Genomic DNA, 23570 nt, shown 5'->3' with positions numbered 1-23570 from the left:
GTAAGTGTAAAGGAGAAGGGAATGGGGTTGTGAAAAACCCTACATGTACACATCCTTTTAATAATTTACCTGCCAGGATTTAAGATTTCCTGGGAGGAGCTCTGCAGACAAAGGAGTCTACCTGGATTAGGCTTTTAGGCTGTCTCATCTAGATCCATTTAAATCAGTTCAAACAGTTTTAACTAAGTCACTCAGTGTGGGAATATAAAAAAAAAACCCAACATGGTAATGCTCGAGCACTGTAATTAAAGCATTGTCTACAGTATAATTAGGAGGTGAGTGCTTCCAGTTGTAACGTTTTCACCTGCTCCTGTTCGGGTGAAAGGAAGGCGGAGTCAGGCTGCTAACGGCACTGGCCTCAACCTGTAGACCTGTGAAGCGGACAGAGAGAAGCGCGGCGCGGCGGCGGCGGCGGAGGGAGGGAAGCTACGGTTTCCACCACTCTATACAGCTGAAAATTATCCGTAGGCTTAACCAAACCAGATGGACATATTTTCCTTCTTGAACGGTGTTCTCTGCCTGCGTCGCTGAGGGGAACAGTCTGTGTTTAATGGCATTTGGGAAGTCTTCGCGGCTCTCTCCGGGTGGAAGAGGAAACATTACGCCGCGAGTTAGCTAACGTTAGCTCGCTAACAAGGTCAGTTTAAAATACGGACTCTGTTGGATTTGTTTGATATTTTTGTGTAGTGTGTTCTCCTTCTTCTGTGTGCACAGCGGACTCATTTACAGGATTACAGGGGACTCTGGACTGCTGGCAGGACGTGGTAAAGGCTATATGTGTCACGGTTATACTATGTTTGCGTTAGCTTGTTAGTTAGCCCCCCAACCCAGCCCTCCGAACCCTCGGTAGTTGAATCTCGGCTCAGTCCGCTTCTTACCCGACTTTGGTGTTTGAAAGTAAGCCGACTCTCATTAACTCTGCCTTGTTCAGGCTGCTACTTTGAGGGAAGCGTTTGTTAAAACATTCTCCAACAGTGCAGCCTGACCTGGATAAAGAAGCTGCGGTGTTTTTAGACACAGCTTTGTGTTTCTGTGGCGAATGCCCCAGCAGCAAGTCGCTGCTCGTTTTCGCCTAGAATAAAACAGGTGCATATCTGCGCCTCGAACGGAAGGATGTAGGATACCTCTCAGCTAGTCGCTTACAGAATTAGCTTATTTTAATCTTTGCGCAGTTTTAGGGAGTAGTTGGACCGACTTATCGAGAGTTTCCCTGGTGTAGGCTGAGGAATGATTTATCAAGGTTGGACGTCGTTGGCGGTGTTGTAATTTACAAAGGCCTCCTCCACCGAGTCCACTTGAAGCGGGGCCCAGGAGCTAATGCCTAGTTATGGAGCTAACGCTAGCTTCATCACATTATCTGCAGCTTCGAACACATAATCACAATTCTGCAACACTGGATCATATAAGTAGTGACAATGTTTTGTTTAGGAGCGAGATTTCTTTCTCCTGTCTCTAATCGCAGAAACGGTGTCTGTGCTGATGTTAGAAGGATTGATTAGTTGGATTTATAATTGACACGAAGGGATTATGAGCCAGTGACCACACAGACTTGTAGAAAGGCCTCCTGCTCAGTCCGTAAGGAACGCAAGAAATCTAACATTTGTTCTTCTTGAGTATCAATCAGTTATCTACAAGTCTGTTTTTCATCTTTCTGTTGGAAGTTTTTCTGTATTGTCTCAATTTCAGTCTTTTTTAATCTATCCAGATATTTCCTTTAATGTCTTTATTCTTGTGTAGTAATTTCTTTTAAAGTTTGATAGTCATTTTGACTCTTTCAGGTTGTTTTGTGACTCCTTAAAGCTGCTTTTGGTTGATTAATAATAGCAACATTTTCAGAAAGGGCTTTTGGTTAAAACAATCACACCTAAAATAAGTTGTAAATAATGCCAAGAGCATGTGTGTGGGTTAATAAGTAAGGTAGCCACAATGTTTTTAAATTCTGAGAATCTGCGAGTAATATCTGCCCACCATGAAAGCTGTAAGAAGTTGTCAAGAAAAATCATATTTGCTTATTTAAAAAAAAAAAAAGCTAATTTGATTACATTTAACAAACCACATTTGATGCCTTCAAAGTATCTAGAATGAATGTCAGTTTTCTGACAACTAAGGTTGTCAAAATAATCTATATTTTGTTATAATCGAAACAAGAAAAATGAATTATTCAGAGATTCTAATTTGCTTCAAAATCAATATAAGCTGACCCATTCCCATTTAAACTAACTGTGTCAACAGAGACACTCAGCCCCTCTTCTTCCTGTAGCTGCTCACCTGACCAAAACGGTGAGCTGCTGCTTGAAATTTAAAACTAAAATGGTAAGTACAGCCAAAAAAAAAACAAACATATTAACATTTACATTAAATGTGATCTTGTGTACTGTTTTGCCAAAAAGGAATGTGAAACTTTCAAATGATATTTTTCTAATCCAGGGCTGAATTGTCCCCTAGTTTTTAGTTTTTGCCTTGAGGGAGTTAGAATATTGTAAATAATCTTTAATTATTTGATTAACATACAAATGGCATCCGCAGTCTAGCTGACAGCAATACATCTATTATCAGTCTTCTGTACTAGCCAGGGATCGGTACAAGATACCTCAGTATCACGGTATTTAACATTTTAGGAGCACATGTAATGGTATTACTATTGCTGTATATTGTGATGATGAAAACGATTAACCCTCTAATTTTTTTCCCCTGTTACAATGATACTTGTATAAAGGCAAAAATTTAGAAAAGTGTAGTAACATTTCTTTAGCCAGCTAACTGGCAGCCATATGTAGGGGAGGGGAGAGGAAGCCCTTTACTTTATGTTCTACACAAATGGAGAAAACTGCGTCCATTTTGACACCTTTTCTGGCATCTAATTTAAATAACATAAAACTGCTGAAAGTGTATGATGAAAAACTTCAGTTTAAAAACTAACTTTTTAAAATCCTTTGTATTCCCTGCTGTGGGTTACCAACCCATGCAAACTTTGTAGCTTTCCTACTTTAGATTGTGTCCTTGCTTTTTGCTATTTGATGTTGATTCCACTGATAAGAAATCTCTGGGCATTTAAACAGGCAATTTGGCAAGGAGGCCCCAGGCTCACTAGGCTTTTATCCTAGAAGGGCTGTACAGCTGTCTTTCTATCCAGTTTTACCTACTGGCATGAACATAGTTATTTACCTTTTGGTTTAAATGTTTGTGGGTGGTAGCATAAAACATATCATTTGTAGATGTCGGGGAAGACACAAAGACAATTAACTCCAATAAACTTGTGGTGCTCTTCAGTATTGGCAAATTTTCTCATAATATATTTAGTGTCTGAGCTCTTGTACATATCCAACATGATTTGTTGACATACAGCGCTGAGATTCATAAGTGTACAGTAGTCTGTGTAAAGGGAGTTGCTCTGAAATCACCATGTCAAGTTCTGTTTTCAGTCAGCAAAGACGGATTTTTTTGTTGTTCTGTTTTCTCCCCACATATTTCATTATTGTGTTGAACAGAGTAGAGGGCAACACAAGGGAAACATCCAACTGCAAAGCAACCTTGTCTTGTGGATATGTTTGTTATTCAGCTCATGCTCTATCTAGAGGCTGCTGCATGTGCTACGTCAATTCAATTGGCCCTGAGTGCCACTGTGCATCGGAGGCCTAATTATTTTTGATGGTTTTCGAGTTTTAACTACTGTTGAACTGCAGAGTGCATGGATGGTTGTAAAACGTTTTCGTGCCCCCAGTAGCACAGGTCTCTGTGTGGAAATCACCAATACTAAAGTCCATATCTTTGCACAGTTTACCAAACATACAGTATAAAGACTTAACATAATGACAAAAATTTATGTTAACACACAGCTCTAAAATTGTCAACCAGCAGTGTGCTTTAGCACACATTTTTCATTTGGTAAATCTTGTTACTTAAACGCTATTTTGACTATTTTACTAAAAGCATTTTACAGACTTGGCATGGTGTGGTGGTTTTTGCTTGCAATCATTTGACCTGATTGCACAGTTGTTTTGAATACCTGTTTACCAAGCATATGCTGGTATGGGAGTTGCAGGGTATGATAACCTTGTGTAAAAAAAACAAAAACAAAAAAAAAAACAACTTTGCAGTATCACAATATTACCAGAAGAAATGAAAACCTAAATGTAAACATGAAGACATTGCTTTTTTTCAGTGGTAAAGAAGCAAATAACCATCCTGCTAAGTAAATATAGTGCGTTGACTATTAGAGTTCCAGTCATATCTAAAGTATTATGGATTTTGATACAAAGATGTGTACAAAATTGTAGACACCTATATGTTGTAGTAGTGCCTTTTGTGCCAACTAATTTCCCCTTGTGCTGTTTGGATCTTTATAGAGTAACACTGGCATTAACATGTTGATATTAACTGGTTAATTAGTCAGGCTATTTGCTCGGGGAAGCCAACCTGCAGTCAGCTGCTTGGCAACCATTCCACTCATGTCTTTCCATTAATGGTTTTTAGAAAACCATTGCTTTAGTAAGAGGGATCTGTAGTCCTCCTTTAGTGTCAAAATAAAGTCTTGTCTTCTGGAATTGAAATATTTCCAAATATAAGGATTTGTCTTTATTTCAAAAGAGAGAAAACTGTTGTAGTCTTTCTTCCGCCCGTTGACTGGTATTGGGGAAGTGGTAGAGCTGTCACCTGATGATCCAGACAGCCGTGGTGAACACCAGTCAGTCTGTAACTTTCTCTTTAAAGGAGAACTGAAAGCGGTAACTTATGGCTCTTTCCCACTAGTTCCTACTCAGCATGGCATGGCTCGATTTTTAGGCTCTTCCATTAGTAATGGTAATGTGAAACTGTACCTAGTTGTAACTAGTACCTGGTTGGATGCGGTTCCAACCATTCAGAGTCATGTTGAAAACACATGAGAAGACTGCTTGTTACTGATTGACTAGTGACACCATCCCCTACCCAGTATTATTTTAATAACTAATATTTTCAACCGGTAAATTGTTGTTTGCTGCGCTTATTGTGTAAATGATCTCAATGGCAAGCTATCATTAGGTAGTGTTGGCTTACCCTCACACATCCTCTAGCTTGTGTCGCTACAAGGCACATCACATTGCTTTTTTGGAATGTGGAGCCACCTTGCTATTGGCCACAATGAGGTGGTACTCAAATGTAAATCGTTCAGAGCTGACCTGAGTCCATTAGAGTAGGTACTGATGGAAAAGGGGGATTATTAAAACTTCGGTATACCTAGATCTTGAAAACCAGCCAATGCTTAATTATTACTTTCTTCCTCTACTCATTACGGATACACCTGGATAAAATCAGAACTTAAAATTATTTTATCATAATAAGCCAGAATTTTCATATTAAGGAATAATTGTTGCAATAAAATGCATCATATCATAAAGGCTCCCACTGAGTCGGGCGCCATGGCAGAAAGTTTGGGAAATGTAGGAAATTGTCAACAAATGTAGGAAATTGGTACGCCCAAATATAAATTCTGCGGAGGTCTTAACTTGAACTAATTTACTAAAACAACTGTAAACGACTTCGATCTTGTGTGGAGCACAGTTATTAAAGCTCATGCAACGATAAAGTTTCACTCAGATGTCTTGTTTTGTTTAAAGCTTCTTAATTTGAGGTGGTTTCAGTGAACAGATTTAAGTTTTCTTGGGAATTCTTAGGTTTTAACACGCACAAATGGTCTGATTGGATTAGGTTAAATGTGAAAGGAGAGTTAAAGGATTTGGAGACAGTGTTGTTTAACAGCACATATTGTCAGTCGGAACCAAAAGCAGTAATACTCAACCTCACCTATAAATCAAGCGATAACTATTTTCAACTTTAATCCATGTTCACGGCTTCTAAAATGTAACATTTTTATGTTAAGTTCTGCATTAAGGCATGTTAAAAAGCCTGTTCCTAATGAGACATTTATTTTCTTTTTCTTTTTGACTTTGAGCAGAATCAAATTTAGGCCATGCTCGGAGTGCATACTTTAATTCTCTGATGTACTTCCCTCCGCACTCCTTTCCTTGACATGTGTGGCAACTACATGAGGTGGTGTGGTGCTTTGTCTGAATTAAAGGTAGCTTATGTGCACAGACTATTTTCATGTTATTGCTTGTGTTTTACATTTGGAGCACAAATGACTGCATGAATCATGCATCATATTATGCTCTTTTCCTCAGCCTTCATGTTCTGCACTATTAAAGAATCAGTCACTTAATTTTCTCTGCAGTTCAAGAAAATGCATACTGCTTTCTTTTTTTCCTGGACTATGAATTGACAAAGTGCTGGGGAGGGGGCTGAAATACAACGAACTGTATTGAGATAAGATGAAAAATCTCAGATGAGGTACATGTCTCAGCTTGGTTAATGGGCCAGAGGAGTTGTGATTCATTGTTCTTTTTGCTTTAGTGAATAGATGGCAAACGCTAGAAAATGGCTTCGTCTGTGAACTGTTTTGGTTTTAGTATAGATTTTTATATCTTCCTGATATGGACAGTTCATACACATGCTTACATGCACTTTGATGAGCTGTTGGGTTTCTGTATTGCTTGGACTGTATGACATTGTTTGCCAGGTACTTGGCATAATTTTCTATGATCGCAAAGCTCATCCAGAGATGGTCGACTGTCAACAATTGGAATGATAATGTTAATACTAGTTAGGGTTGAGAATAATTTAATGATTATCATGTTTAGGAAAAACATATAAACTTTTAGCTTTCACAGAGAAATCAATAAGAAATGACAAAGGTTAATAAAACAACAAAACCAATCTGACACTTAGATTTATATCCTGTTGCTTTGGAGGCATATCGTTTTCTGTTTGTCTCTACTTTTTTATGCTTGGTAATTTTAAGCATTAATAGCTTACATTTATACATATACCGCTTTCCAGTATTAAGGTATACAATGGTTTCAAAATGTTGCGATTTCAAAAACAGTAAATTTTATGTAATACTGTTTCTATGGTTTAAACTGACCTACCAAAGATAGAAGATTGGGGGTTTGTTTTGTGTTCTGTTGAAAGATAACAATGGCTGTAAAAACCTTTTAAGTCAAAAACTGAATGAATCAAGTTGAAAGTTGCACAGAATATTCATAACACTTTTATACAGAAAACATCTGATTGTAATTAATACATTTTTCCAAAGTTTGATTTGTACTTTAGAGGATTTTAGAGCAGGCAAAGACATTACGTGCATCACTTAATGTCACAGTCTTGTGTCAAGGCACACATTGGGATTCTAGGCAAATGGCTGACCCTCCTCTGCCCATTTGAGTGCTTCAGGATTAAAGCTGGCAAGGTCAGAGAAGTAAGACTTTAATTCCAAGCCCGAGGTTTGCCCAATTAAAGCTACAACTGAGGGAAAAAAAGAACATTGACACAGCTGCAGCTAAGGAGGGTTGCTATTGCTTAAAATTGCTTATAAAATTGTAAAATGTGTATGTGGTTTAACAAATAATTAAAGATGAACCAATGAGTTTTGATTTGTTTTTCAGATTTTTTTTTTTCTTAATTTCTGAATGTTTTTTAGTAAAAATGGTGAAGAAAATGTTGCGCTTCTATTGGTGTAAACCACAACAGCGCACACCACGATTTAAAAGGTTCCAGAATGTAAGGTTTTAAAAACATCCTGATGTCCGTTGTCATATGCACAGGAAAACGGAGTCTTCACTGTATGGGGAAATCCTGGCACATGCACAGTAAGACTGTAGCCAGTAGACTTTGATGCACACAGCAAAATGGATGCCGACCAGTTACAAACACATGGAAGAAGAAATCAACAATAACAATGGTGGATTGCAGAGTATTGCTGCTAACTATTTTAAATATACAGGTCCTTCTCAAAAAATTAGCATATTGTGATAAAGTTAATTATTTTCTATAATGTAATGATGAAAATTTAACATTCATATATTTTAGATTCATTGCACACTAACTGAAATATTTCAGGTCTTTTATTGTCTTAATATGGATGATTTTGGCATACAGCTCATGAAAACCCAAAATTTCTATCTCACAAAATTAGCATATTTCATCCGACCAATAAAAGAAAAGTGTTTTTAATACAAAAAATGTCAACCTTCAAATAATCATGTACAGTTATGCACTCAATACTTGGTCGGGAATCCTTTTGCAGAAATGACTGCTTCAATGCGGCGTGGCATGGAGGCAATCAGCCTGTGGCACTGCTGAGGTCTTATGGAGGCCCAGGATGCTTCGATAGCGGCCTTTAGCTCATCCAGAGTGTTGGGTCTTGAGTCTCTCAACGTTCTCTTCACAATATCCCACAGATTCTCTATGGGGCTCAGGTCAGGAGAGTTGGCAGGCCAATTGAGCACAGTGATACCATGGTCAGTAAACCATTTACCAGTGGTTTTGGCACTGTGAGCAGGTGCCAGGTCGTGCTGAAAAACGAAATCTTCATCTCCATAAAGCTTTTCAGCAGATGGAAGCATGAAGTGCTCCAAAATCTCCTGATAGCTAGCTGCATTGACCCTGCCCTTGATAAAACACAGTGGACCAACACCAGCAGCTGACACGGCACCCCAGACCATCACTGACTGTGGGTACTTGACACTGGACTTCTGGCATTTTGGCATTTCCTTCTCCCCAGTCTTCCTCCAGACTCTGGCACCTTGATTTCCGAATGACATGCAGAATTTGCTTTCATCTGAAAAAAGTACTTTGGACCACTGAGCAACAGTCCAGTGCTGCTTCTCTGTAGCCCAGGTCTGGGGAATGCGGCACCTGTAGCCCATTTCCTGCACACGCCTGTGCACGGTGGCTCTGGATGTTTCTACTCCAGACTCAGTCCACTGCTTCCGCAGGTCCCCCAAGGTCTGGAATCGGCCCTTCTCCACAATCTTCCTCAGGGTCCGGTCACCTCTTCTCGTTGTGCAGCGTTTTCTGCCACACTTTTTCTTTCCCACAGACTTCCCACTGAGGTGCCTTGATACAGCACTCTGGGAACAGCCTATTCGTTCAGAAATTTATTTCTGTGTCTTACCCTCTTGCTTGAGGGTGTCAATAGTGGCCTTCTGGACAGCAGTCAGGTCGGCAGTCTTACCCATGATTGGGGTTTTGAGTGATGAACCAGGCTGGGAGTTTTAAAGGCCTCAGGAATCTTTTGCGGGTGTTTAGAGTTAACTCGTTGATTCAGATGATTAGGTTCATAGCTCGTTTAGAGACCCTTTTAATGATATGCTAATTTTGTGAGATAGGAATTTTGGGTTTTCATGAGCTGTATGCCAAAATCATCCGTATTAAGACAATAAAAGACCTGAAATATTTCAGTTAGTGTGCAATGAATCTAAAATATATGAATGTTAAATTTTCATCATGACATTATGGAAAATAATGAACTTTATCACAATATGCTAATTTTTTGAGAAGGACCTGTAGTGATGGTTCTCCAACAAAGTGCTAATTTTCTAAACAGTTTTTTTAAGCAGGCCGTGTTCTTATGTAAATTGTTTTTAACCAGTTTTTTTACCAGTGTTTTGTGTATGGAGATTACAATTAAAACATTGTCGTCTAGATGTGTTTAAAAGAAATGGAAAAACAATCCGATTTCAATGGGCTGTTGTCTTGTGCACAGGACTTACATGTGTCTGTACTTTAACACAACTGAATCAAATATTCTGCTCATTAGCAGGACTCTTTTGGAACTTGACTAAATGCTGAGGAGGTAATTTAGCCATTTCATTCAGGTTGTTTGACCAGGAACACATCTCCAGGTTGCAGAACACCAGCCCTCGAAGACTGGAGTTTGACACCTCTGTTTAAGAGAATGTTGATCCTCATATGTAAAGATATCAAAAAGCTGCCATCTGTTCCATATTCAGCATTTTCCATAACGGGTTAAAAACACAAAAGGATAAAACGGAACAACTTTGCTCTACTTTGTTGTACCTTCATTATATCTGCTTCGAGACTACGTTTTTTGCAGATAATAGGAACCGCTGGCATGTAGACAATGGCTTCATTGTAATCAACTTCCTCTGACTTAATTTTTAAGCACCTCATTTATCACAAAAATGGCTAACTTTGAGACTTCTTTACTCTGTAACCAGATTCCCATGGAAGAGTGTTGTGGTCAACTTGACCTGGTAATGCTCGTAAAAGTGACACAATATACAGATTGGAAAAAGATTGAGTTTCTAACCCGACCAATAAAGATGAAAATCTTGAGTGTGGTCACCATCTATTTTCTCAGTGCAAATCTTTTTAAGGGCTTCATGTTATATGTGGATGTGCTTTGTTTTAACTTTTACATAAAATTTTGTTTTAGATCTGCTCCAAATAATTGTTTTTGGGCTCACATTTATGCATGTAATCCTTTTGACCTAGATTATTTTCTTGTTCACTGCTTTAATCACTACAACAATGGAGTGCTTCATGCTGGAACAAAAACACGTGTCGTTTAAGATCTTTACTGGCAGGGTTTGTAGAAATGTGTATGAGGCTCCCTGGGAAATTAATTGGTTTAATAACTGTTGCCTCTAGTTGTATTTTGAGGAAAAAATACTTTGTTACAAAGAAGGTTTTGTTTTTAAGATCTATGAACCTTTCTTTGTCTGTGCAAAAGCATTGGATTGTTTGAGTTGAATAGAATTGTAGCTATTGATACAGTAAAAGGATTACTTAACGTTGCATCATGTCCTACTCTATCACCATTTATGTGATGCTGTTTAATAATTATAATTTGCAGCTCAAATGTTGAAATTTTAAATGGGTTACCATGTAGGAAATGAATTGCATGTATTTTTGCAGTGATTGTTTCATGTGCGTATGCAGCTTCCTCCTTTATGTTTACTCTTCCTTCTTTTTGTATGTGTGTGTTGTGTATTTTTCGCAGCGAGCTGACATGGACGTCTGACAGGCTGTCAAAGAACTCTTCATGGATCACAGCGGAAAAGAGAAACTGCTGCATTTGTGAGCATAGCCAATCACTAGAGATTCTGACCTATAAGCGTATCATTGAAGGGACTTCAGTGCATGTGGCCCTCTCAATTCTTCATAGACATCTGCTGTGCAGCCCAACGGCCTTTTGATATGCACTATATACTAAGAGACATGAGCTGTAGGGATGCAGTGAGCAGCAGGTTTCCTTTGTGCAGGACTCTCCCTGTTGTGCTATGGCTTCTGGCAACCCTGGCCCAGGGCACCATGCCAGATCAGCAAGAAACACTGGTGGACATGATATCTGTGGAGCTAGAGGCCTCTATGCAGTCCTCTGTGATGTCTGAGCTCCAGGCTGCAGCATCATCAGTTGGTGAAGGGCCGCCTACAGCTATTCCAGATTCTCCTATGAGGAATGGTGGAGTGCACACAAACATCCCTGATTCCTCGGCAATTGTAGGTCAGGTGTTCCAATTGAAGGTTCCTCCTGGGCCCGACCATGCAACCTGCAATGTCCATGTAAGTAAACCTAAGTCTTGTCATCACACATAACATAATTTGTAGAATATAAAAAAATCTAGTGTTTATTTAAGATGATAAGTTAGGGACTGAAGAACTCTTATGCAAGTGTAGCTCAATAAATTAGAACATTATTAAAAATGTTGAGATATTCACAAAAAAAAAAGTCATATCATTTACACACAGATTTATATTTTAGGTGTTTATTTCTGTTTTGATGATTATAACTTCCAGGTAATTAGAATTCAAACTTCAATTTTGCAGAAAATTTCAATAGCACATAAGACTAATAAAATGGTATTTTTAAAACGGAAGTGTTGGCATGCTAGACAGCAGTTAGTTACGTATTCACACCTGTCACGTTTTGTCCGCTTTAAATGGACCAGTCATATCCCCCCCCCCCCCTTGGTGGACCAAACAACTGGACCCAGACCCACTTTTTGAGATGGTCTCGGTCCACTTCCTGTTTGAATTCAATCCGGCCTTGATCCAACCCAATTCAGTTTTATTTATATAGCGCCAATTCACAACACATGTCGTCTCAAGGCACTTCACTAAGAGTTTGGAATGGTGCGGGGTTAGAAGTTAGAATAAACTCATGAGTGTTAGAGATTGTGTAGGGGTACTAGGTCAAATAATAAACAGATAAACTTTGTCCATGTAGAGCCCACTGGTGGCCATTGTTATTTTAAAAACCATAAATATTGGGGGTACCTCTCTATCAGACTGATGATAATCATTGGAAAAGAGAAGGGGTCGCACAATTAGCAGAAATGGTGTATTTGCACCTCAACAATAACTGAGCTGGTTCAGGCTAAACCTGACTTCCCTTTACTCCATCCAACAGGGAGGGAGGAAGGCAGAGGTAAAAATAATTGGCAAGTCTTCTTTCCTGTTGCATTGTGTGACAGGTGGGTAACTATGAAATGGGCTAAGTCAATTCAGTTGAATCATACAGATTTCAAGTCAGGTACATACATTCCAATTAATCCTAACTATCGAACAGTGCAGTCAGATTCAGTTATTTATTCAAATTGGATTAAAAGTTTTTCTATCTGAGGAAACCCAGCAGATTGCATCGGGTCGGTGACTTGTAGCAGTCACTCCTCCTGGATGAGCATGTAGAGACAGTGGACAGTCACTGGTGTTGACTTTGCAGCAATCCCTCATACTGAGCATGCATGTAGCAACAGTGGAGAGGGAAAAACGTCCTTTTAACAGGAAGAAACCTCCAGCAGAACCAGGCTCAGTGTGAGCGGCCATCTGCCACGACTGACTGGGGGTTTGAGAGAACAGAGCAGAGACACAAAAAGAACATAGAAGCACTGATCCAGGCGTACGTTCTATGGGAAGGAGAAGTAAATGTTAATGGATGTAGCTCATTTAGTGGTGTCATCTAGGAAGAAAAAACAGATGAGCTCTGAGCCAGTTTTCAAGTTTAGAGTATGAGAGAGAGCAAACACAGTTAGTCACACTAAAAGCTCAGTCAGTAGCTATGTCTAGGAGAAAAATAAGGTTAAACACTGAAAGACAGAGCCAAGTGTATCAACGGTAGGAGGTGAGCATTTTGTAGCAAGTTGTTGGTAGCAGAAGATTGGATGATGCCCCCCTCCAAGAAGGTGTTACAGGTAGAAACGGAGTCAGGCCAGGTGTAGCTTCTAGGAAAAGAAAAGAGAGAGAGGATAAAGTTGAAAGCTGAAATAACAGCAAATAATGCAAAATTGGAGAGTAGTTTGAGAATGTAGCAGAGAGAGTAAAAGTGGTCATTATGTCCTCCAGCAGCCTAAGCCTATAGTAGCATAACTACAGAGATAGCTCAGGATAATCTAAGCCTCTCTAACTATAAGCTTCATTAAAAAGGAAAGTTTTAAGCCTAGCCTTAAAAGTAGACAGGGTGTCTGCCTCGCTGACTAAAACTGGGAGCTGGTTCCACAGGAGAGGAGCCTGATAACTAAAGGATCTGCCTCCCATTTTACTTTGAGACTCTAGGAACCACCAATAAACTTGCAGTCTGAGAACAAAGTGCTCTGTTAGGAAGGTATGGAACAATCAGATCTCTGATTTATGATGGAGTTAGATCATTAAGGGCTTTATATGTGAGGAGGAGAATTTTAAATTCTATTCTGAATTTAACAGGGAGCCAGTGAAGGGAAGCTAAAATAGGAGAAATATTATCTCTTTTTTTTTTATTTTCATCAGAACTCTTGCTGCAGCATTTTGAATCAGCTGAAGGCTTTTAACTGCATTTTGTGGACATCCTGATAGTAAAGAATTACAATAGTCCAGTCTTGAAGTAATAAATGCATTTTCAGCGTCACTCCTGGACAGGATATTTCTAATTTTGGCAATGTTCCGGAGGTGAAAGAAGGAAATCCTAGAAACCTGTTTAATATGGGATTTAAATGACATGTCCTGGTCCAAAATATCACCATGGTTTTTTACTTTATTATCGGAGGTCAATTTAATGCCATCCAGGTTAAGTGATCGACTAAGCAATTTCTTTTTCAAAGACAACAACTTCTGACTTGTCTGAATTTAGAAGCAGAAAATTTAAAGTCATCCAAGTTTTTATGTCTTCAAGAAGTGCATGTAGTCTATGTAACTGGTTGGGCTCATCAGGATTTATGGGTAAGTACAGCTAAGTATAATCAGCGTAACAAGAAAAATGTATCCCATGCTCTCTGATAATTTTACCTATTGGAAGCCTATATATAGTGAAGAGAATTGGCCCAAGTACTGAACCCTGTGGTACTCCACAATTAACCCTGGAGTTTGAAGATGAATTATCATTTACATGAACAAACTGGAATCTGTCAGACAGATAAGATTTAAACCAGCCTAGTGCTGTTTCCCTAATCCCTACAGCATATTCCAGCCTTTCTAAGAGAATATTGTGATTGACTGTATCAAATGCATCACTGAGATCTAACAGGACAAGTACAGACACATGTCCATTATCTGAGGCTAGGAGAATATCATTAGTGAATTTCAGCAGAGCTGTTTCAGGGCTATTATGAGCTCTGAAGCCTGACTGAAACTCTTCAAACAAATCATTGCTATGTAAATGCTCACACATTTGATTAGCAACTATTTTCTCAAGAATTTTAGATGAGAACAGAAGATTAAATATAGGTCTGTAATTTATTAGATCATCTTGATCAAGTGAAGGTTTCTTAAGTAAAGGTTTAATTACAGCTACCTTAAAAGCCTGTGGTACATATCCATTTACTAAGGATAGATTAATCATATCTAAAATGGGGCTGGTAATCAGAGGGAACACTTCCTTAAATTATTTGGTTGGGATTGGGTCTAACCTACAAGTTGAAGGTTTAGATGAAGCTAATATTTCTGATAACTCAGGAAGTTTCACAGGATCAAACACAGATCAGATTCTACAGTTACTTCCAATGTTCTCACTTGCTGAGGATGAAGTAATCATCTTCGGGAGTATGTCAAAGATTTTCTTTTTAATAGAATCAATTTTATTTTAAAAGAATCTCATAAAGTCATGACTGCTGAGAGCTAAGAATGGATGGCTCAACAGAGCTATGACTCTGTGTAAGTTTAGCAACTGCGCTAAAGACAAACCTAGGATTATTCTTGTTCTCTTCTATAATCAGAATCAGCTTTATTGTCAAGTTCGTACATACAAACAAGGAATTTGACTCCGGTACACTTTGCTCTTTGGTTTTGTTTTTGTTTTTATGAGAAATGAGCTGTTCTACATGGGCAAAGTGTTTTTTTTTTATACAACAGTAGACTATTATTCCAGATTAAGCAGGAATCCTCTAGGTGTGTAGAGCGCCATTTTCTCTCCAATTTTCTAACATTGTGCTTTAATTACGCAACTCTGAATTAAACCAGGAGCTAGCCTCCTATAAATAATTACCTTATTCTTGAAGGGGGCTGCATTATCTAATGCACCACGCAATGAGGAAGTAACACTATGAACAAGAGAATGAATTTGTAGAGGGAAAAAACTAAATTATTGCTGTCCACTGTGTTTTTGTGATAATGAGGAAATTAAAAGTGGAACAGATTCTTTAAAGGTTGTCACAGCATTGTCTGATAATGATCTACTATGATGAACGTTTTTTTCAGTTGTGGAGTATTCAGTTAAATTAAACTCAAAGGTTATTAAAAATGGTCAGACAGGACAGGGTTATGAGGAAATATTGTCATTTCTTTAAACTCAATGCCATATGTCAGCACAAGGTCCAGTGAATGAAGACAAAGGTGGGTAGGTTTGTTAATGTTTTGAGCAAAGCCAATTGAGTCTTAAGATGGCCTAAATAAAGCCTTTAATGCCATCACTTTCAGTGTCAACATGAATGTTAAAGATATATAATAACCTTATCTATATTTAACACTAAATCAGATAAAAAGGTCTGAAAACTGATCTAAAAATTGAGAGTATGAGACTGGTGGAAGGTACAAAACAACAAACAAGTAGTTTTAGTGCTTTGCAATTTGGATGAGGAAAACTAAGGATTAAATATTCAAAAGACTTGTAGCTAATAATTTTTCTGGGATTAATCAATAAATCGGATTGAAAGATGGCTGCTGCTCCTCCTCATCGCCCAGTTTTTGGAGGCATGTGTAAATTAAAATAATTATTAGGAGTTGACTCATTTATATTAATATAATCCTCTTGCTGCAGCCAGGTTTCTGTGAGACAAAATACACTGCTCAAAAAAATAAAGGGAACACTTAAACAACACAATATAACTCCAAGTAAATCAAACTTCTGTGAAATCAAACTGTCCACTTAGGAAGCAACACTAATTGACAATCAATTTCACATACAGTTGTGCAAATGGAATAGACAACAGAGGGAAATCTTTGACAACTAGCAAGACACACTCAATAAAGGAGTGGTTCTGCAGGTGGGGACCACAGACCACTTCTCAGTACCTATGCTTTCTGGCTGATGTTTTAGTCACTTTTGAATGTTGGTGGTGCTTTCACACTCGTGGTAGCATGAGACAGACTCTACAACCCACACAAGTGGCTCAAGTAGTGCAGCTCATCCAGGATGGCACATCAATGCGAGCCGTGGCAAGAAGGTTTGCTGTGTCTGTCAGCGTAGTTTCCAGAGCCTGGAGGCGCTACCAGGAGAGAGGCAAGTACACCAGGAGACGTGGTGGAGGCCGTAGGAGGGCAACAGCCCACCAGCAGGACCGCTACCTCCGCCTTTGTGCAAGGAGGAACAGGAGGAGCACTGCCAGAACCCTGCAAAATGACCTCCAGCAGGCCACAAATGCGCATGTGTCTGCACAAACTGTTAGAAACCGACAACGTGAGGATGGGATGAGGGCCCGACGTCCACAAATGGCAGTAGTGCTCACAGCCCGACACCGTGCAAGACGCTTGGCATTTGTCAGAGAACAGGATTGGCAAATTTGCCATTGGAGCCCTGTGCTCTTCACAGATGAAAGCAGTGTTGCACCACAGACTGTTCAGGAGTTGGCGGATGCTTTAGTCCAGGTCTGGGAGGAGATCCCTCAGGAGACCATCTGCCGTCTCATCAGGAGCATGCCCAGGTGTTGTAGGGAGGTCATACAGGCACGTGGAGGCCACACACAATACTGAGCCTCATTTTGACTTGTTTTAAGGACATTACATCAAAGTTGGGTCAGCCTTTAGTGTGTTTTTCCACTTTAATTTTGTGTGTGACTCCAAAACCAGGCCTCCATTGGTTAATAAATTTGATTTCCATTGATGATTTTTGTGGGATTTTGTTTTCAGCACATTCAACTTTGTACAGAACAAAGTATTCAATGAGAATATTTCATTCATTCTGATCTAGGATGTGTTATTTGAGTATTCCCTTTATATATTTGAGCAGTGTACATCAATCTGATTTTCACAAATTAAGTCATTAACTAGCAAAGTCTTTGAAGAGAGATATCTTATGTTTAGTAAGGCATATTTGTTTTATTTTTCTTTTCAGTCTGAGTTGTTTATTTTTGAGATTTTCATGATTTACTCCATTTAGATAATTTTTTAATCTATTCAATTTTGGTCGTGGGCGAGACACCATCTCAATAGGGTAATGGGTGGGTAGCAGTACAGAAGCTGCAGAGAGGAGTGTTAAACTACGACCCTGCTTCCTGGTCTGAACCCTGGGTTCAGAACTAATACATTTGGCTAGATTCCTAGAAAGAAGAGATGGTTCTTCCAAAGTGGGGTGGATGCCGTCTCTCCGGATCAGACCAGGTTCAGTTCAACTGAAATATGGCTCAAGAAATGTAATAAAATGTGTCTTTGAAGATGCGTGTGCTTGTCAAAAATAATGTTTCCTCATACTCTTCTATCTCTTCTGTGTTTTATAGTTGTCACATTGGCTAGAGTTTTCTGTCTTCATAAAAACATGTTATGCACTATATAGCATTTATCCCATCATTTCTGATCACTGTATCACTGCTCATTGAAGCTGACTGTGTTGCAATTTGTTACAGTCAGACTTATGAGTGACATGAGATTGGCCTGAGTGGTGATACAGAATGATATCCTGTCACATTGTAATGACTCAAAATGATGATTGATGACTCACACAGTTATTATGAATAGGGGCTCACTCTGCTTCCTGTTCATCTTTGGCAAGATTTGATAAGCTGAAAGGAATGGAAGGAGTGCGATTGTAGCAGATGATGGGGTTCCTTATGCCCTACATATTTCAATTTTACATTTATAATTCAGTGTGGCTTATCAAAGTTCCCTATCAGTCTGTGATAACTCTGTATAAAACAGCAGATGGAATTTATTCAGTACATTTCATATGAAACAATCCATCTTAGTTATTGCATTGTACACACTTTTTATGTTACAAATTAGTTTTGTTTTTAGAAAATATACCGGTAATTAGATCCTTCTATCAAAACAAAAAAGAAACATCACCTGGGTTTTTCTGGATTTTTTTTTTCTCTGTGTTCGACAATTTAGATACATTCATATTCCATAAATAATCTAAACTAGAAGCAAAAATAATGATAAAAGTCCTACGTTTAGTCCACAAAACCATTTTCACAATAGAAGTACCAGTGTTTGAGCAAATGGGTGTTGATAAATGTGGCTACTCGAAACAATGGTAAATTGATGACCATGACTATTCATAGTTTGAGCCGTCTTATGTACAGCATGTACTACATGAATAAACAAAAGACTTTAAAAAGTACAAATTTTGACAGCACCACAACATAGAATGAATAGCACTCTACATGACACAAAAAATACCTGAAAAGAAATTAAAGTCTTTTAATAGCGTACTTGCAAAACAATCAAGAAAGCACATTTTATCCTTGTTGGATAAGGTCCTGTCTCTGAGATGTTAGATACAAAGTTGAGGTGTTATGACTTTTTAACAACTAATTTTCCAAAACAACTAGATTTTATTTAGATTTCATTACAGTACATGGTCCCTAAGATAAGAGTTTGTATGATATTAAAACTTAAAATGTGCACACACCCTTCTTGGATTATTGTACAAAACCACTGCCACGATTTTAAGAAAAGCACTTTTTTTTAAGAGGTAGAGTAAAGATTGTATTTTATTACCTTCATCCATAGTCTTTCCTAACTACTTGATTGATAAGAAATGGATCAAACATGTATTCAAGGCTACTAGTGACTTATATTTTAGTACTGACCCATGTTGTATAAATGCTAATAGTCTTTCTCTTTTCTCTAAGCTCACTGAGATGGGAAAAGAGACCTTACCCTCCTGGCTATACTGGGACAAAGGGAGCTGCACTCTGAGAGGATTGGCGCTGGAGCAAGATAAAGGTGTATATCATATCTTGGTGTCAGGGGAGCAAATAACTGAAGGGACAAGTAGCCAAGTGGATCCCAGTACAGTCTTCACAGTTGAAGTGTACCCAGAAGAAAGGGCTGACACTGAGCCGGCTCTCCTCACTCTGCAGTCTGACATTGGTGGCCTACAGCCTTTCACCTGTGGCTCAGATGAGCCTGTCACTGTCCTTACTGTCATACTGGACGCTGATTTGACAAAAATAGTTGCCGAACAGAGAGTCAGCTTATTAGGACTAATGAAGAAATTCTCACATGTGCCTCTGGAGCATATGAGAGTGGTCCCTGTTGTAAACAATCGCTTATTTGACATGTCTGCTTTCATGGCCGGACCAGGAAATGCAAAGAAAGTGGTGGAGAACGGAGCCCTGCTGTCATGGAAAGTTGGATGTGCGCTTGATCAGGCCAACATCCCTGACATAAGCAGTGTGCAGTCCTCAGCTAAAGATGGGACAATGTCAGCCAGGTTGGGTTACCCAGTGGTTGGCTGGCATATTGTCAACAAAAAGCCTCATGTAGTGAAAAGGATCAGGCGGCAGCTGTACAACACTCCTACTCCGGTTCCATCCCTGCTTCCCCCCACTATCAACCAAGAGCCTCTTTCTCGTGTTGTTCCTACGCCAACCTCACCTTCCATTGCCCCAGCAACAGAAAACTCTACTCCCCCTGTCCGAGGACCTTTGCCTTTACCAGTGAAGCCCACATTGAGGGTCAGAGATCAGATAGCTCATACACCTGTCTTTGGGCCTCCTCAACCTACCAGAGTGTTGGGAACTACGAGTACCATTCCGATCATGCCTACCATGACTCGACCTACAATTTTGGGACCCACTGCTTCACCAACGCCACCAGGTACCACCAAAAGACCAAAAACCACAAAGAAGAACAAAAAACCCAAAACCTCCACCCCTGCTCCCCGGGAACCAAAGTCCACCACTCCTAAACCACCCAGACGTACAACCTCTCTTTCTCTTGCCCCAGACTTGAATCATAACCCAGAAATCCGCAACCCCATTGACCAGGTTATGGCATGGGTCGGCACATACTTCGAGGTCAAAATTGCTTCAGATGCATTTTATGACCGAGAGGATGGTACCACTGACAAGTTGCGATTGACACTAAAGAAGACCCCCAAAGAAACTGTGAATGAAACATCATGGATCCAGTTCAACAGCAGTATCCAGCTTTTGTATGGCCTTCCAGACAAGGAACATGCAGGCAATCATGAGTACTTCATGCTGGCCACGGATAAGGGGGGCAAGAGCATCATGGATGCATTTGAGGTTCGAGTCAACCACTGGACTAACAATGACAAACCATCAGTGGTGTTTGCTGCTCGTTTTCACGGTGATCCAAAAACTTTAGGCGAAAATGTCCACAATAAGATTCTTTTGACTAAAAAACTAGCTTATGCCCTGGGAGACCGAAACACCAGCACAGTGACCCTGAGGAGCATCACAAAAGGATCTATTGTGGTTGAATGGACCAACAACAGCCTTCAGCAGAATCTCTGTCCAAAAGAGCAAATCACTGCTCTCAGCAAGAAAATCTCAGATCATCAAGGAACACCTTCGCCAGCCTTCATCAAGGCCATGGAGCCTGAATTTAAGCCCATAAACATCTCAGTTCGTGGAACCAATAAATGTCAGAGCTACACATTCATTCCACCAGGAGAGGTGCCAATCCCTGCCCTTCCTACAGCCACACCCTCCCCTGGGACAAGTGACAGGAGCAGTGATGATGTTTACCTGCACACAGTCATCCCTGCTGTTGTGGTGGCAGCCTTGTTGCTTATAGCTGGAATCATCGCAATGGTCTGCTACCGCAAGAAACGCAAAGGAAAAATGACAACAGAGGAACAGGCCACCTTCATAAAGAAGGGAGTTCCTATAATATTCGCTGATGAACTGGATGATTCCAAGTCTCCACCATCCTCCAGCATCCCTCTTATCCTGCAGGAGGAAAAGCCCCCACTTCCTCCTCCTGAGTACCCAAACATGGCTGGCCCCCACAGTACCCTGCTCAACCAGGATCTGCTGGAGGAGTATTCAGTCTATCAGGATGACGATCCCAATGCCCCACCTTATCAACCCCCACCCCCCTTTACTGTTCCGATTGAGGGAAAAGGCTCACGCCCCAAGAATATGACATCCTACAGGTCACCACCTCCCTACGTACCTCCCTAACACACAGCTGAGCTTTCAGTTTGAAAAGCTGGTCCACATTAGGGATGCTTCACAGAAACTACAACAAGAGTACTTCTACTTGTGTTCAATGAACTGGCTTTGACTTTATAGAAGAGCAAGCAACAGCATATATCTGACCATAATGAATAAAACATTCTGCTACTGTCAATGGACAAATGGACTGGGAACAGTTTGTAATTTCCTTCCCCGTACTTCAGATCTGCTTTTGACCTCTTGCATCTTATTTTGTTTGTCTTCTTTTTGCCAAGAGTCAGTTTTATCTTCAATGATCCTCTATTTCTATTGTATAGAAAATAATAAAGCAGCAGGACAGACTTGAGGTCCTTTTGTGCAGATGTCACTATGACATCAGACTCGAGGCTCTCCCTTCCGATGTTTATCTTTGAGTTCTAAATCCTTCTTATCTGCCCTTCAGCTAGGTTTAGTAAGATTTTGCATTTGTTATTTCTTGAGGGTATGAAACATTAAATGCCAAATTGAACCCATAACATTTTATTCACACATAAATTGATTTGTTTATCAGATATTGATCTTTCCTGTTCTTTTACTTTGATCCCTCTGGATAATAACATGCAATCTTTGCACTTATGCAAATTCTTGTTAAACCTTGCACTATGTGTCTTGAGCAGAATTGAAATGACTGAGTGTTTGATTAATACAAGGGTACAAGAATTTTGAATCCTTGAACTCGCCATATGACTGAGATTCCTCTGGTACTTGACCACAAAAGGCCGTAACTTGATCATGCCTGTTGTAGACGTAGCTTAAATATGATTTATGTTTCCTCTTTAATGTGTGCCACTAAAGCTACCTGTGAGAGGACGGGGTTTGCGGTTGCCAAGGTGATGTCTGTGGTCACAGTGCAATTCTTATGGATTTGCTACAACAATAACAAAGGGGCGATTGGAATGCTGTGATTCACAGAGGCAGAAAATCTGTCAATAAGGTGGAGCCATTGTCTTTTACCCAGTTGATTTTTTTTTAAATAGCTGAGCGGGGCTGGGTTGGTGTGGAGTACTGTAATACCACTACTCTGCCCCTAGGGGTTGCACTACCAGTGCGGTGCTTGTTGTCGGTTAAGGTGAGGCATTGGGTAAAAGGGTATGTACATATTTGTGTGCCTGTGAAATAAAACAACTCCATAATGTTGATGTTTTATTGGTAAACCTAGTTGGGAACTGGTGGGGCCCTGAGTGGGACATACATTTTTTTATTTGTATGTCTAGATTTATGATCAGTCATTTTAAAAATAAAACTTTTCTAGTTTGTGACTGTAGAAAAGATTGTTTATGTGCCCGTCACAAAAAAAGATTAAAAACAAAGCATTATCGTAACATGATGGGAACAAAGAAACCAAGACAATATGTGAATTATGTACATTTAGTATCACCATTAGAAAAATGGTTAAAAAAATCTAATGTTTTTACTGAGTTTTTGATACAGTCTTAAACTTGTTTTATGAAAATATATTAATAAAATGTAATACTATTTGTAAAATCTCATATGGTGTATCGACTCCTTTATTTAAGGAACGTGTGTGAAGTAAAAACATGTTTTATTGTTTTTGAAGTTTCATCAAATTGCTAATCAAAATACAGGCATAGTTTTATACAATAGAATGTCATAAAATTAACATTGCAATATTTTAAGTTAAAAGTTATCCACATAGTGATATATTTCAGGTGTTTAATTATGGCATACACCTCATGAAAATCTAATGTTCAGGTCTTTACCAGTTTGCTGTCCAATCAAGCTCATTTACACCATTATTAAAGCTGGTATTTGTAATTCTGGCAGTGTGGGCAAGTGCCAAGTCTTGCTGGAAAATGAAATTAACATCTTCATGTCTTAACAGAGAGAAACAAAAGGCTCTTTAAAGTGTCCGGGTAGACTGTTGCACTGTCTGCTGGTGTTGGTGACACAGTGGACCGACAGCAGCAGATGAGATGGCTTGGATTTTGTTGATCTCCACACTGCCTCCAGGTTGTTGAACCTTGATTTGCAAATAGTTTTTTAACAAGAGGACATTGGAACACTGAGCATCTATCTAGTACCTTTTCTGTTTAGTCCACTTGTGATTCACATATCTGGTTAACAAGGAATCCAGCAGTTGTTGCTCATTTCCTGGGTATGATTTTTTATTTTTTTTGT

The 23570-nt window shown here is 39.4% G+C and overlaps 1 protein-coding gene across 4 annotated transcripts; it reads left to right on the top strand.

The window, feature by feature from the left end:
* The first annotated feature begins 313 nt into the window (after nt 1-313).
* LOC124869225 (dystroglycan 1-like) lies at nt 314-22921 on the top strand. Of its 4 annotated transcripts, XM_047367010.1 has the most exons (5): nt 315-637; nt 2233-2313; nt 10841-10917; nt 11103-11403; nt 19095-22921. In XM_047367010.1, exons 3-5 carry the CDS (start codon nt 10883-10885, stop codon nt 21396-21398), a joined length of 2640 nt encoding a protein of 879 aa, XP_047222966.1. In that variant the 5' UTR covers nt 315-637; nt 2233-2313; nt 10841-10882; the 3' UTR covers nt 21399-22921. The 4 variants fall into 4 exon arrangements, with proteins under 4 accessions (XP_047222960.1, XP_047222959.1, XP_047222966.1 ...); XM_047367004.1 differs by having other exon boundaries at nt 314-637; nt 10841-11403; XM_047367006.1 differs by lacking the exon at nt 2233-2313.
* Nucleotides 22922-23570: the final 649 nt, after the last annotated feature.

The sequence above is a fragment of the Girardinichthys multiradiatus genome, chromosome 1 (assembly GCF_021462225.1).
Source record: "Girardinichthys multiradiatus isolate DD_20200921_A chromosome 1, DD_fGirMul_XY1, whole genome shotgun sequence".
In the NCBI taxonomy this organism is placed as follows: Eukaryota; Metazoa; Chordata; class Actinopteri; order Cyprinodontiformes; family Goodeidae; genus Girardinichthys; species Girardinichthys multiradiatus.
Note: the sequence above shows the minus strand (reverse complement) of the source record. Positions and strands in the feature narration are given on the sequence as shown.

What these genes read in the sequence shown, in the direction of transcription:
- LOC124869225 (XM_047367003.1), top strand. Translation starts at nt 10,981, where the DNA reads ATGTGGCCCTCTCAATTCTTCATAGACATCTGCTGTGCAGCCCAACGG. An exon ending in ATGCAACCTGCAATGTCCAT is followed by an intron (nt 11,404 to 19,094) that starts GTAAGTAAACCT and finishes CTTTTCTCTAAG; the next exon opens with CTCACTGAGATGGGAAAAGA.